Source organism: Astatotilapia calliptera, chromosome 16, assembly GCF_900246225.1.
Source record: "Astatotilapia calliptera chromosome 16, fAstCal1.2, whole genome shotgun sequence".
In the NCBI taxonomy this organism is placed as follows: Eukaryota; Metazoa; Chordata; class Actinopteri; order Cichliformes; family Cichlidae; genus Astatotilapia; species Astatotilapia calliptera.
The window spans coordinates 31,931,302-31,947,306 of record NC_039317.1 but is presented as its reverse complement, the minus strand read 5'-3'; the positions used below and the strand labels follow the sequence as shown (position 1 = coordinate 31,947,306).

General features: G+C 39.8%; 1 protein-coding gene across 1 annotated transcript; it reads left to right on the top strand.

The window, feature by feature from the left end:
* The first annotated feature begins 260 nt into the window (after positions 1 to 260).
* Positions 261 to 13,616, top strand: LOC113007897 (lactase-phlorizin hydrolase-like). Its single transcript, XM_026144936.1, has 17 exons — positions 261 to 873; positions 1,138 to 1,208; positions 5,977 to 6,054; positions 6,146 to 6,239; positions 6,795 to 6,885; positions 6,993 to 7,671; positions 7,767 to 8,415; positions 8,517 to 10,055; positions 10,167 to 10,435; positions 10,536 to 10,826; positions 10,936 to 11,134; positions 11,888 to 12,090; positions 12,174 to 12,280; positions 12,508 to 12,639; positions 12,741 to 12,964; positions 13,114 to 13,336; positions 13,502 to 13,616. The coding sequence occupies exons 1-17, from the start codon at positions 261 to 263 to the stop codon at positions 13,539 to 13,541; spliced, it is 5,502 nt and encodes a 1,833-aa protein (XP_026000721.1). The 3' UTR covers positions 13,542 to 13,616.
* The last annotated feature ends 2,389 nt before the right edge of the window (positions 13,617 to 16,005 follow it).

The following is a 16,005-nucleotide window of genomic DNA, read 5'->3' as shown; positions in this document are numbered from 1 at the left end:
TAGTAAAATTAATGACTAAGATATGATTCTACAGCAATAAAAAGTATATCAGAGCTCAAGAACAGAAGATGGGGAAGGTGTTATCTCTAGAGTCCAGAGTCTATCTGCCTATCTCTCAAAGCTACAATAAAACACTTGTGATAACTAGATGAGGTGCCAATAACAATAATTGTGTAACAATGTAAAAAAAAGGAAAGATATTGCTGTTAAATAGCTCGGCTACATTCAAAAAATATCAGTTGTTCTGTTTTTGAGCCACAATGAAGAAGCTGTTGTGGGTCTTTTGTCTGTACATTTTTTGTCTCTGTAGTTGTCAGAGCAGTGAGGTAAATGGAAGAGAGGACTTCATGCTTCTTGCAGGGCCTCTGACAAAGCAGTTGGTCAGAAGCTCAGACAGAAGCATAAATGATGCCTTTGACTGCAGTCATCCCGTTCCTCCTGGCTCTAAGCAGTACTTTGAGTACCTGCAGAGCAGAGGGGTGACCCACTTCAAAGTACCGCTGTCATGGGCTCAACTTCTTCCTACAGGCCACCCCAGCCAGCCCCAGCAGGCTGTGGTTAGATGTTACCAGACCCTGCTGAAACAGCTGCTGGAAGCAGGTCTTCAGCCTCTGGTCATCCTTCATGGATGGACAGTTCCAGAGTCTCTGCAATCAAGGTATGGAGGCTGGGAGAGCCAGGAGCTGGCACAGATGTTTCAGCAGTATGCAGAGTTTGCCTTCCAAGAGTTTGCACCACTTGCACACTCATGGGTGACACTGGATGGTGTTTGGCATGATGGGCAGCCTGCACATGCTCCCAGTTTTCTGCAGAACATCCTTCAACTAAACAAGAACATTTACCAGATGTACCATCAACACTTTCCTGACAAAGGTGAGTCAAATTAACAGGAAAAATGACGATTAATGACAAAAGTGTCGTGACTAAATTTATGCTTTCAGAATTCTTCTCTAGTAAATACTTTTTTGTATTTCTCTGAGGATTGAGTTCACTTAAGGTTTTGTTTATAGACAAGTGTCTTGAGAAATCACTTGTAAAAATAAATCATATATAAACCAACTAAGTTAATAAAATCCTTCAGCACATGTTCAGCAGTTCCAAACAGTAAAAGTGCCTTTCATGCTTGTATATTTGCAGGCAGACGTCTGTCACTTGGACTGAAAACTAAAGATGTGGTTTCTCTCTCCGACATTAAAGCTTCAACAAGTGTAAGTTTTTTCTTTTCTTTTATATATACATATCTTTTAAACACTAATATATGTATAGTCAGAATTTCACCTCCTTGCATGATTTTTATTTAGGATCCTAATAATATTTTCGGTTGTTGATATTATTTTGATAATCGGCAATGAAATATTTTATATTTACAATAAGCTCCAGTTATTTACTCACCAAATACAGTGGGGCAAAAAAGTATTTAGTCAGCCACCGATTGTGCAAGTTCCCCCACCTAAAATGACGACAGAGGTCAGTAATTTGCACCAGAGGTACACTTCAACTGTGAGAGACAGAATGTGAAAAAAAAATCCATGAATCCACATGGTAGGATTTGTAAAGAATTTATTCGTAAATCAGGGTGGAAAATAAGTATTTGGTCAATAACAAAAATACAACTCAATACTTTGTAACATAACCTTTGTTGGCAATAACAGAGGTCAAACGTTTACTATAGGTCTTTACCAGGTTTGCACACACCGTAGCTGGTATTTTGGCCCATTCCTCCATGCAGATCTTCTCGAGAGCAGTGATGTTTTGGGGCTGTCGCCGAGCAACACGGACTTTCAACTCCCGCCACAGATTTTCTATGGGGTTGAGGTCTGGAGACTGGCTAGGCCACTCCAGGACTTTCAAATGCTTCTTACGGAGCCACTCCTTTGTTGCCCGGGCGGTGTGTTTTGGATCATTGTCATGTTGGAAGACCCAGCCTCGTTTCATCTTCAAAGTTCTCACTGATGGAAGGAGGTTTTGGCTCAAAATCTCACGATACATGGCCCCATTCATTCTGTCCTTAACACGGATCAGTCGTCCTGTCCCCTTGGCAGAAAAACAGCCCCATAGCATGATGTTTCCACCCCCATGCTTCACAGTAGGTATGGTGTTCTTGGGATGCAACTCAGTATTCTTCTTCCTCCAAACACGACGAGTTGAGTTTATACCAAAAAGTTCTACTTTGGTTTCATCTGACCACATGACATTCTCCCAATCCTCTGCTGTATCATCCATGTGCTCTCTGGCAAACTTCAGACGGGCCTGGACATGCACTGGCTTCAGCAGCGGAACACGTCTGGCACTGCGGGATTTGATTCCCTGCCGTTGTAGTGTGTTACTGATGGTGACCTTTGTTACTTTGGTCCCAGCTCTCTGCAGGTCATTCACCAGGTCCCCCCGTGTGGTTCTGGGATCTTTGCTCACCGTTCTCATGATCATTTTGACCCCACGGGATGAGATGTTGCGTGGAGCCCCAGATCGTGGGAGATTATCAGTGGTCTTGTATGTCTTCCATTTTCTGATGATTGCTTCCACAGTTGATTTTTTCACACCAAGCTGCTTGCCTATTGTAGATTCACTCTTCCCAGTCTGGTGCAGGTCTACAATACTTTTCCTGGTGTCCTTCGAAAGCTCTTTGGTCTTGGCCATGGCGGAGTTTGGAGTCTGACTGTTTGAGGCTGTGGACAGGTGTATTTTATACAGATGATGAGTTCAAACAGGTGCCATTCATACAGGTAACGAGTAGAGATGGCACGATACCATTTTTTTATGTCCGATACCGATACCGATATCATGAATTTGGATATCTGCCGATACCGATATGAATCCGATATAGTGTTTTTTAATCAACAAAACTGTTTTTTTTTTAAATATCTTGCTGCATTTTGTATAAGTTCATACTCAAGTTTAAAACAACAACTACACTAAAGCTATTCTGTTATACCTGTATGCAAAAAAAAAAAAATTCATAGTTCAGCAATACTGATCAATCTAATAAACTTAGACCTACACCATCCTCCCTATTCTGGTATTTTAAAGAGTACTTAGCGTAAATATTAAGCAACCTAACTAATAGGGTTCCAACTCCCAGCAACAACAAAAATAAATAAATAAAAAATAGGGAACCACCCCTCACGCTCCACCTCATGATGCTTAATCAACGTAATCAACCTTAATTTGATGCAGTGTGAAAAAAAAAGCACAGAAATCAATTATTTTTCAAGAAATATTAAATAGATTCAACATCTTTCTTCAACAAAATTGCAGACTGCACAGATGGTACCTTCCCAAAGGAAAAAGTACTATAGCTTACTAGGGTATATATATTAGACTTAATAGTCACTATATACAGTAATTGACTTCTATTCATTTTACATCAAATTAAAACTTTGGGTGTAAGATTCGGATAATTATTTATTAAAAGCTAGACATTTTAAATGAGAATAAGAAAGAAAAGTATGTCTTTGTGCCCCCTTTTCCCTGTTCATGACCTATCGGCCCCCCTGGCTAAACTTTGCTAGATCCACCCCTGCACAGTTACCAGCCGTCAGCTACGTAGAAAAAGATCCTCGAGTAGAAAGTAATAATAAATAAATTCTAACAACAGCTGATCAAGCTTAAACGTGCTGCTGTTGTTCAGCCGCTGGTTTCCTCTTTCTGGTGCAAAGTGGGCCAAAAACAAACCAGAGAGACGGACTCGCGACAGAAAAGCCGATCAGCTGATCATTAAGCAGTTTCATGATTGAAGTAGCAGCCAGAAGAGGCAGTCGCTCCATATATCGTTTGGTAAGCTTAACGCAGGAATGCTTTACAAACATTCAGAGATGGACTTACACACTTGCTTTACTTCTCTCGGGGATAAGTTTGTCGGAGATGAAATGCCGGGTTGCTAGCGAAGCTCCACATGCTATCCAGACCACCGACAGGTCCCACATGCCACAGCCGCTCTATCACGTGATGCATACTGCTCCGACGTGCTAACGTTCTGAGGTGAGTTACGGGGTGTTGCAAGTTTTGTGAGGTGCTTTCGTGATATTTAATGGATCGGATTACATTTTTTATTTTTCTCCGATATCCGATCCAGTAATTTAGGTCAGTATCGGACCGATACCGATACGTAATATCGGATCGGTCCATCTCTAGTAACGAGTGGGGGACAGAAAAGCTTCTTACAGAAGACGTTACAGGTCTGTGAGAGCCAGAGATTTTCCTTGTTTGAGGTGACCAAATACTTATTTTCCACCCTGATTTACGAATAAATTCTTTACAAATCCTACCATGTGGATTCAAGGATTTTTTTTTCACATTCTGTCTCTCACAGTTGAAGTGTACCTTTGGTGCAAATTACTGACCTCTGTCATCATTTTAAGTGGGGGAACTTGCACAATCGGTGACTGACTAAATACTTTTTTGCCCCACTGTATATGAGAAACAAAATTCTTCCACGGCCTCAGAATTGACAAATATCCCCTTTAATGATTTTCTTGCATTTAAAGCTTGTTTTTAAATCTCTCCAAAATATTACAAACCTCAAATTCAGCTTTTTAAGGAATTTGCTTATCTGCTTAGGATGAATATTCCAGTGAACGTCCCCACAGATGTTCGCTTACATGATGTTTACCACTCATTGATAACTTAAAGTCTGTAAATGAATCAGTCCACATTAAAAGGTTTGCATGTATCACACAGGTGATTTTTACTGTGGCCAAACAATGAAATCTTACATTTGTCTCATGACAAAACTTTATTTCCATTCCAAGTAACGTGCATAAATTGCACGTTAACTGGCTGTTTTTGCGGGGGGTTGCGTCTTGTAGAGGATTGTTCCCTTGTTATAAAATTATTTCAAGCCATTTAAATAATTATTTGATCCAATTTTTTAATATTTTATTCTTTTTATTTTGGTTTTGTTGAAGGCATTCAACAACTCTTTACTCCACACACTCTAGTGACAAGAACAGCAGCACTAACGTACCTGAGGTTAATCATTCCCAAAGGAAATTTTAATCATTTTCTCATAATCTGGAACTACTGACTGTTGTTATATGGATTTTATATGGATTGGTCATATAATTATATATTTTTTGTTTGTTTAGAATAAGATTGATTTGGTTTTTTATGTCATGTTGAGTGCTGTGTGGTAGGCAGGATATAGGACCCAATTTCAGGACTCATATTTCAGATTGAACTTAAAGCGGCAGCGTTTATATCAGGGAGACCTTCCATAAAAAGTAAACGTCACAAAAAACAAACCAAAACCTCAAACTAGAAAACTAGAAATAAACTGGACACACTTGAATCTAAAAACTAAGAAACCAAGAAAACCACACAGCACGGTGACAGTACAACGCAACACTGACAGAGAAACACGGGGCTTAAATACACTGAAGGATAACGAAGGAATGAGACACAGGAGGAGAGCACAGCTGTGTCTTGTCAGCAAACATGGCGCGACCAAGGGGAAGCAAAAGTAGAAACACTGACAAGAGACAAGGGACTGTCAAAGTAAAACAGGAAACATGAGACAGTTCACAAAGACGCAGACTAAACACTATGACGTGGAAACACAACAGACCTAACAGAGGCAAGACCAAGACTACAAATACAGACTAAGTCAAGAGTATAATAATACTGGGCTAGGAAATATAAAATACACAGAGAACCTAACAAATAAACAAGACTCAAGAGAGAATCCAAACAAGGAGTTAAACAGGGAATACAGGACTCAAAACAGCATATAAGACTATCAGTGAATCAGAACATAAACCATACTACAAAATATTACCAAAACACAAGAAACTCAAAATGCTGGGTCATACTGACCCTGAACCATGACATTCAATTTATTTAAATGATGCCAATGAAAACAAAGAATAAGTAACTTTAATTACCTTAAGATTTCTAAAAAATGATGACGTAACGGTTCAAAAAAGTCCCATCTCAGAATGATGTGACAACCTGATGTTGTGTATCTCCTGCTTGGAACAGATGGACTTCTTGTCAGTGCACATTGACTACAACTGTGCCATCTCTTCAGAGTTTGAAAATGAACTGAGGAACTTACAGGTACAATAAGCATTATAAGATTTTTTTTATACGTTGCATTTAACATTTTGCTGATACAGCAAAGCTGCATATGTTTCATTTTATGTTGTAGATTTTGAGCGGGAACTTGCCTATCCTGATTTACGAGATGAGCGCTCATGATTGTTCTCCCAATGATTACCAGCTTCTTGGATATTTCCTAAATGGTAAATGTCATGACAGCTTTTTGACTTTCCAAATTTAAGATATTAATAATCATTTCCCATAACAGAAACGAGAACAATACCTAATTTTATGAATGTGCAGCTGTATATGTAATACTACTTTCCGGTAGCTGTTGTAGTAGAGATTCGTGTTGTGAAATACGTACTCATGGTGCCTAATACACCAGTTAAATGTTTCTGTGACTATAATACCACTTATTATTGTGTACAGTGTTCATCCTTTTCAAAAAACAGCTATCTGAAGATATTACGGGATGGCAGAATAAAGAAAAACCAAAGGCCACAAAATCTGGGCAAATCCTCTGGTGTTATTAACCAAACAGAATACATTAAGATAAAGTTCTAAATCTTGGGAGTGTTATCATGTCATGAAATCTTCTTGTTATGGGCCAGTGATGTTATATAAGGCACCCATAGACTTAGCACACACTTATGATGTTTTTCAGTAATAGTGAATACATATTGTTACAATAACATATATCAGAACTATATCAGAACTGAACTTAAAACAATTCATATTTCTTGAACACAACACAGTCTTGATGGACAAGGACAATGGCCTGAATATTATGGGATGTGACATGAAGGACATGTTAGGCAAGCTGGACACGGAAGATGCTCTTGTCAAGTAAGAGTTCATTTTCTGATTTATATGTACTGGAATTCTGTTATCTTTTTTTTTCTTATTTGATTAAAGATTTGCTTATATTTTTCATGTCTCTCTCTTTCCAAAAGTCATGGCATTTCACACCACACCAGGATGACAGGGTTAAGAAACAGTTATCAGACTGTGTGGGATAAATTTAAGTCCCAGACTACAGCAGAACGAGATCTTTTCCTTCAGGAATCATTCCTCTCTGGCTTCCAGTGGGCCACCTCCAGCGTATCCTTTAAGACTGAAGGTGGCTGGTCAGAAGGTGGGAAAGGAGAGACTATTTGGGACCGGTTTGGTCATGAGGGATTGGCCTTTGCAAATCAGACAGCTGACCTAGCTTGCGACAGTTACCGTAAGGTAGATTATGATGTCTACCTTCTGCGAGGTCTTCAGGTCGACACCTACCAGTTTTCCATCTCTTGGGCCCGTATTTTCCCCACAGGGTACCGACAGAGCCAATCAGAAAAAGGAGCTCAATACTATGACCAGCTGATAAATGCTCTCGTTGCATCTGGCATACAACCCATTGTCACTCTGTACCACTGGGATCTGCCTCAAGCACTCCAGAATTATGGTGGATGGACCAATGCCTCCATTGTAGAGGCCTTCAAAGACTATGCAGATTTCTGCTTCTCCAGGTTTGGAGACAGAGTCAAGATCTGGAACACATTCAATAGTCCCTGGGTAGTGAGCCATGCCGGGTATGGTACTGGTGTGCATGCCCCAGGAGTAAAGGACTATGTGGAATCTTCCTATCAGGTGACAGTGATGTTATTAGAATACTGTAATTAATCACTTTATTACAAGTGTAATTATTGCACTAATGTACTTAACATTTGATTTTGCATTATCAGGTCACTCACAATATTCTCAAGTCCCATGCCGAGGCCTGGCATGTCTATAATGACAATTACAGGAAAACACAAGGAGGAAAAGTGGGCATTGCCTTGAACTCTGACTGGGCTGAGCCCAGTGACCCTGCTAAACCTGAAGACGTAGCAGCTGCAGACCGTTACCTGCAGTTTATGCTGGGCTGGTTTGCACATCCCATATTTGTAGACGGAGATTATCCTGCAATACTCAAAGATCAGGTGGAACAGAAGAAAACCGCATGCTCTGACTCTGTACCAGCAAAGCTCCCAGTTTTCACTCCCACAGAGAGCAAGAGGATACTTGGTACTGCTGACTTTTTTGGTTTAAATCACTATACTTCTCGGCTGGTCAGCAACAGTGATGGTGGGTGCACCCCTGGTCCTGACGGTGTGGGTGACTTCCATGCAACTGTGGACCCCACATGGAGTTCCACAGCTTCTGACTGGATCTATCCTGTTCCTTGGGGACTTAGAAGGCTCCTGAACTACATTGCAACAGAATACCTGAGTGCTAACAAATTACCTGTATACATAACAGGAAATGGGATGCCAACAGATTACAGTGTTGACAGTCTCACTGACACCAGCAGAATGGACTATATGAAAAGTTACATCAATGAGGCCCTGAAAGGTTAGTGTTGGAGATTTCCCCAATTTGAAGGCACATTTTTTTTAGAGAGAGAGTTAAAATAATTCAAATATTAATTTTGTTTTTGTTTGTTCATTTTGTAGCAACACTCACAGATGGAGTGGATGTGCAGCGATTCACAGTGCAGTCACTCATGGATGGATTTGAGGCAAACCAAGGCTACAGTCAAAGATTTGGTCTTCACTATGTCAACTTTGAAGTGGGATCCAGACCAAGGACCCCAAAGCAATCTGCATATTTGTACGCTGAGATTATCGAGCAAAACGGTTTCAGTTCACAAAAAAGTAAGAAGTTTAAAGCTGCAGAAAGGCCATTAACTCGACGTTTAGCTGCTTTACCACCCTCAGAAGTTCCATCTCAGGCAAAGGTAGTTTGGGAGAAATTCTCTTCACAGTCAAACTTTGATAGAAAAATGTACCATTATGGCACTTTTCCTGAGGGCTTCAGTTGGGGAATTTCTTCTTCGGCCTACCAAATTGAAGGTGGCTGGAATGCTGATGGCAAAGGTCCTAGTATATGGGATAGATTCACTCAGACAACTAACACTATTCCTGATAACGCAAACGGCAATGTAGCCTGTGACAGTTACAACAGACTTAATGAAGATCTCTACATGCTGCGGGCTCTGAGGGTGAAGTCATACAGATTCTCTTTGTCCTGGTCCAGGATCTTTCCTGATGGCACACGTAAGTCCCTCAACCAGAAAGGTGTTGACTACTACAACAGACTCATTGATGGTCTTATAGCGTACAATATCGAACCCATGGTAACACTGTACCACTGGGACCTTCCTGAAGCTTTGCAAAAGGTCAATGGCTGGGAAAGTGCAGAGATGATAGACATTTTTAATGACTATTGCGACTTCTGCTTTGCTACATTTGGTGACAGAGTGAAATTCTGGATAACCATTAACCAGCCTCAGACAATTGCATGGTCTGGATATGGACTTGGAAATATGCCACCAAATGTTGTGGACCCAGGATATAGACCATACATAGTTGCACACAACCTCATTAAAGCCCATGCCAAGGCCTACCATACATATGATGATAAATATCGTCAGTTGCAGGGTGGTCTAATCTCCATAGCCCTCAACGCTGATTGGTTTGAACCTGCTGATGTCAACGTAGTCCGTGAAGTGGTGACTGCTGACCGGGCGATGCAGTTCCAACTGGGATGGTTTGCACATCCTATTTTTAAGAATGGTGACTATCCTGATGCACTGAAGTGGCAAGTTGGGAACAAAAGTGAAATCCAAAGTCTTCCACAGTCAAGACTTCCTTCCTTTACTGAAGAAGAAAAGAACTTCATCAAGGGAACTGCTGACGTATTCTGTGTAAATCATTACACTACAAGGGTAGTGAGCTACTTTACAGCTGCACTTCAGCCTCACTCCTATGAATCAGACCGGGACATGAGAGAAGCAGAGGAACCTGATTCACCAACTACAGCCATTCCTAACCAAAAAGCTGTGGCCTGGGGCTTGAGGAGACTCCTCAACTGGATCAAGGAGGAGTATGGTGATCCAGAGATTTATATTACTGAGAATGGAGCAGCAGTAGAATGGGATGACTTTGAAAGAGTAATGTTTTACAAGGCCTATATCGATGAGGCTCTCAAAGGTGCAGTGATATAAAAATATTTCAGAAGATATTTAACATTTTCCACCACTGCCATGACTGGTTGTTCATTTATTTTGTATGTATGTGTTTGCATTTGTGGTTACATTGCAGCCAATAACCTTGATGGTGTGCGGTTGCGAGGATACACAGCAACAGCTTTTATGGATTCTTTTGAGTGGCTGCACGGGTACAAATTTCTATTTGGGCTGCACCACGTGGACTTCACAAACCCAGACCGTCCAAGAACACCAAAGTACTCAGCTCATTACTATTACAACATCATAAAGGATAATGGTTTCCCCTTGCCAGATGATGAGAAGATGCTTCATGGCCACTTCCGAGAGGATTTTATGTGGAGTTCTGCTTCAGCATCATACCAAGTAACTTATACTTTTACTGAAATTTTACTTTTACTCAATACTGTCTTGCTTCCCTTGTTTTCATCTCTTTAAATTATTGTTTTGGATTTATTGTGTCCAGATTGAAGGAGGATGGAGGGCAGATGGAAAAGGTCTAAGCATCTGGGACAAGTTCGCTCACAGTCCTTCCAAAATATTAAATGATGACAATGGGGACATAGCCTGTGACAGTTACAATAAAATAGAAGAGGATGTTGCGATATTAAAGCAGCTGAAAGTAAGCCATTATCGTTTCTCCTTATCCTGGCCGAGAGTCCTTCCTGATGGCACCATTAATAACATTAACGAGGCTGGAATCAACTACTACCAAAGACTTTTGGACGCACTGCATGCTGCAAATATCCAGCCACAGGTATGAATAATTCCTTTCTGGCAAACAGAAAATCTTTGTGCCAGAAAATATACATGGAAAGTAGATCAAGTCAGCAAGTACAGCCAATTTTCCTTTCCTTTCCTTTCAGGTTACTCTATACCACTGGGATCTACCACAAGCTATAGAGGATTATGGAGGCTTTTTGAATGACAGCTTTGTTAAGCTTTTCAGGGACTATGCTGACCTCATGTTTGACCGTCTTGGTGACAAAGTGAAAATTTGGATCACCTTTAATGAGCCGCTCGTTGTAGCCCGCCATGGATATGGCTTTGGAGACTTTGCCCCAGGTATGGTTTGAGCCAGTGGTTTCCAATTTTTTTTTCTAGGCCCCCTCCCGGCACAAACACATGATCCATCCACACACACACATATTTTGTTTTCAAATTCAATTGCGGTTTATTTCACACCTCAAACTGTTTGTGAAGAATTAAACAAATAAATGTAAACTAATAAATTACAGGTAGCAATAACATCAACTACTACCTCTTTTACACCACGTCCACACCTACACTGGTATTTTTGAAAACACAGCTTATTCTATGCATGTGGGCCTTTCGTCCACACGTAAACTGCAGTTTGGGTCACTGAAAAAGTATATTTTTAAAAACTCCTGCCATGGTGGAGATTTTTTTTATCAACAAAAACAGAAAATCTCTGTTTTCAGAAATACCCATGTACGTGTGGAGGTAGAAAAATAAACCATCTTTATGGTGTAATTATTTTATGTGTAGTTATTTTGTTTTGGTCTTATTGTGTAAGAATATTCAACATTGCTATCAATTCATTTTCCAAAAAAATGCCTCTCTGTGCAAAATGGGTTTAAAAACATAAACAACTGTTACTGTTTGTCCGTGATATGGATATGGGGTCAAGGTAAATATCGGAGTATTTTGAAATAAGCTGTAATCTGTACAGCAGTTCTTCACATTTCTAAACCATAGTGACAACCCCCCCCCCCCCCCCCCGACCTTGCAATAAAAACAATAACAACAACAAAAACAGAGCATATAGGCAGCAAATGTGTCTATGTTTGTCCCCAGGAATCAGTTCAGGACCAGACACTCTGCCCTACATTGTTGGTCACAACCTGATTAAAGCTCATGCCGAGGCCTGGCATCTCTACAATGACAAGTACAGGGCCAAACAGAACGGCATAATCTCCATCACAATCAGCTCTGACTGGTCTGAACCCAGAAATCCTTATAGACAGGAGGACTATGATGCTGCACGACGTGTGGTGGAGGTATGCCAATTCCTTTCAGATTTGACAAAAGAAAAATTAACAGCAGTTAGTTTCTAGTGACTATTATGTTTCTCTCTGTGCAGTTCACTCTTGGCTGGTTTTCCCATCCCATATTTAATGGTGACTACAGTGAAATTATGAAGACAAGAATAAGAGACCGAAGTCTAGCTGCTGGTCTACCACAGTCTCGGTATTATGAAGGCTATTATTAAATCACAAAAAGCTAATTCTGTTCACAAGCGTTTTTCACTAACAACACTACTTCCATATGAACAGAATCAACTTTTTGGGATTTCCTTACCTGGATGATTGAGCATCCATCAAGACCCTATTATTAAATCTTTAAAAGTTGTCTGTGATTTTCTAAGTAGCTCTATAGTATAATAAGTAAGTTTGGTTTCACTTAAATTTCTCCAGGTTGCCTGAGTTTACTCAAGAGGAGATTAAGAGAATTAAGGGCACTCATGACTTCTTTGGATTGAACCAGTACACATCTGCCCTGGCATTCCCTGTGGACCATGGAAATATTGCAAGCCTTGAGGCAGACATGTAAGAAGTTAACATTTGAAAAACAACTGTCTTCTGGAACTAATTCTTCTGAACAGCTTTGCTTCTTTATTCTGTGATTTACCAAATTTTGCCCTCCGCAGCGGTGCAGCGACAGTTCCTGATCCCACTTGGTTGGATTCAGCCTCCGTCTGGCTAAAGGTCACACCATTTGGTATCCGCAGATTGCTGAACTTCATCAAAAATGAATATGGAAATCCACCAATTATCGTCACTGAGAATGGAGTCTCAGAGCAGGGACCTATTGATCTAAATGATGTTCACAGGATCTACTACTATGAACAGTACATTAACCAGGTGTTGAAAGGTAACAAAAACCTCCCTTTATAAAAAAAATCTAAAGCCAGGAATGTCCTGGAGAGGAAAATAACATAATCATGTTTTGTGTGTAATATGGATGCTTTAAAATAGACTATGAATTTCAAGAATATGAAGGTACTTATTTTCTCTTCACAGCTTACTTGCTTGATGGTGTGGATGTGCGTGGTTACACAGCGTGGTCACTGTTGGACAACCTAGAGTGGGCTTCTGGCTTTTCACAGAGATTTGGTCTGTTCTACGTTAATCGCTCAGACCCTAATCTTCCTCGAGTGCCTAAGAGCTCTGTAAATTTCTATGCCACAGTCATAAAGTGCAACGGATTCCCTGAATCAGGAGTGCCTGAACCCAGAGTCTGGAGGTAAAAGAATGAAATATTTGCTTAGATGCCTACTTTGAATGATAGACCTTTAAATTAAATGTTCAAATAAATAACTAACTTACCTGCTGAAAAGCAGGTTAATTACTATCTGCAAATCTTCACAACTAATACGACAGTATTGTTTTTACTGTGTCTCTTCTGCAGCAACAACCGCGCCAACAGCTGCACCACCAGTCAACATTAACAGCGTGAAATTCCTTGGTCTGGATCTCTCCGCCGATGATGCTGAGACTGGACTTTACACCACATTTGCTCTACTGATTGTTGCAGTAGTAGGAGTCATTTGTGTTTCTGTTTTCCTCTTTAAGATAAAAAAAAAAAGTCCAAGAAAAGTGAACATGTGGACAGTATCAAAATGGAGTAAAAACTGTAACTGCAAATAAGCTGATGTGCAGTGTAGGCCCCCGTAAACAGCATTTGATTGCAGACCCTTAAAGACTGAAAAATACTACTAGGCTCATCAGACATAGAAAATTGTAAGTTTCTCATGACTTAGTTATTAAATCCTTGTACATTATAATTTGCTTGACCACTGCTGCAGCATGAAGATTTGAGAATCCCCCAAAATGATTAAAAGTGTCATTTTATCCTGTACTCAAAAAACATAAAAGTAATTTATGTAATAAGAAAAACAATTTTCAGGTTATAGTACAGGATGTAACATACGCCTCAAATTTGAATAATGTTTTTGTATATGTTTATCAGATAATCAAATATATCAAATAAAACACTGCAAAAACATCCAGTGAATTATGTCATGATTGCTGTTAAATGTAAGTACCTTCTTCATCTTCAGATTTTTTTCTTCACTTTTTTGTACAGTGATAAGCCATTTTTGATGGTGATACTGTTATCTTGAAGTAATCAAAATTACACTGTGAATCAAAACAATATATCCATTATATTTATTATATTTGTTTAAACATTTGTTATTTAGCTATAAATCCAGTGGCCTCTGAAATCTCTTAAATCTTTGCAGTTTTTTACTTCAATACATTTGACTTCAGCGGTCTCCAGCAGTGTTTCACAAACAAGGAGCAGAGTAACACACTTTAAATTGTTCTTGTTAAAGAGACCTGATGAGAGTAAGTGTCAGGGTACTGTATCTGCTAAGGTTTGGACTTTTATTTGTTTTCCAGCTTCAGTCAGCACTCTACAGCCCTCACCACACTCCCTGCCCCTGGCTGATGCCCCCAGGTGCCGGTGCGTTGGTGGTTCTAAGTGTCTGGGGCTGGGCGCTCAGGTATGTACTGGCTCACTCCTGGTGGCTGCTTGGGGGCCCTTAGGCCTCTGGGCCTGCAGCTCGGTTCACTCTGGCGCAGCTGGGTGCCGGCAGAGCCAGCGAGCACATCACTGCAGGCCCCTTTGGCTTCTGCTCCATGGCTGCTGGTTGACCCCATATCTGTGGCTCTTCTCAGCTCCTTCCAGGAGGGCGGCACGGATGCCCCTCCAATGGTCCTCCTTGGGCTTTTGCACTCTGGATGTCATGGGCCTGGATCTCCTGCATGCCTGCTTCATGTCCTGGGGGACAGGGCCATGGCTCCCTACATCCTCTAGCAGATCTGTTTTTCTTCTCTCTTTCCATCCTCTCTTTCTTTCTCCATTTCCAATCCTCCAGCCATGTCTGTCGGGGGATAGGAAAACCCCCCCCCCCCCAAAAAACAAAAAACTCTACAGCCAAGGCCAGAACCGAAAGGAGGAAAAATGGGCGACGTAAAGGTATCATTATGTTAATATTTATCAGAGTGAGAGAAGTGAAGTGAGAGAACTCTGAAGAATCTGGTGTTCCGTTAAAATCATTTTCAAGGACTGAAGGAGTCAAAAAGCTTTATTTGTCATGCGCATCACATGTTAACATGAGGTGGAATGAAATTATGTACACACGGTCCCGGAGTGAAAAGAAAGAAAAATAATGAAGAAACAGAATTATTACATTTTTTTAAGTTAAAAATAAATAGTTAAGTTTATTATGTTTTTTTTGTTTGTTTTTAACAAGCAGAAATGACAAGTAATAAGACATTACAATAAATAATACTATAACTAGAGTGCAACAACCTGAGTACCAGTATGAAGTATGGGTTTAGAGTGTGGGTATAAATATATATATATATATATATTTATATTTTTATATTAAAGATTACTTACATTTTTTGTTTGCATGTACTATAAATTTGGAAAAAGTACAAAATAAAAAGTAAAAAAAAAAGATTACTTTCAATCTCTTAAAAACATTTCCAAAAATTAAAATAGAAAACCCTTTTTTTATGCTGCTTCTCACTGCTAATCTCAAAAGCTGTGATTTAAACTGGAGTTGCTATGTTCAGCAGAAATCACAGTCCCACTATAGGTCACTGTGGAGAAGTCACATGTTTTATACAGAACAAAACAAACAAATACCCCCCCCCCCGCCCCCACATTTTTAGAGTGTTTTGTATTGATGATTTGTGCTTTACTCACCTGAGACTAACAAAGTAATATAAAATATATTTTACCACCAATTCCCAGAGACATTATATATATATCTATATATCTATATCTATATATATATATATATATATATATATATATATATATATATATATATATATATATATATATTTTTTTTTTTTTTTTTTTTTTTTTTCCATGTGTCCATGTTTGCTTATAAC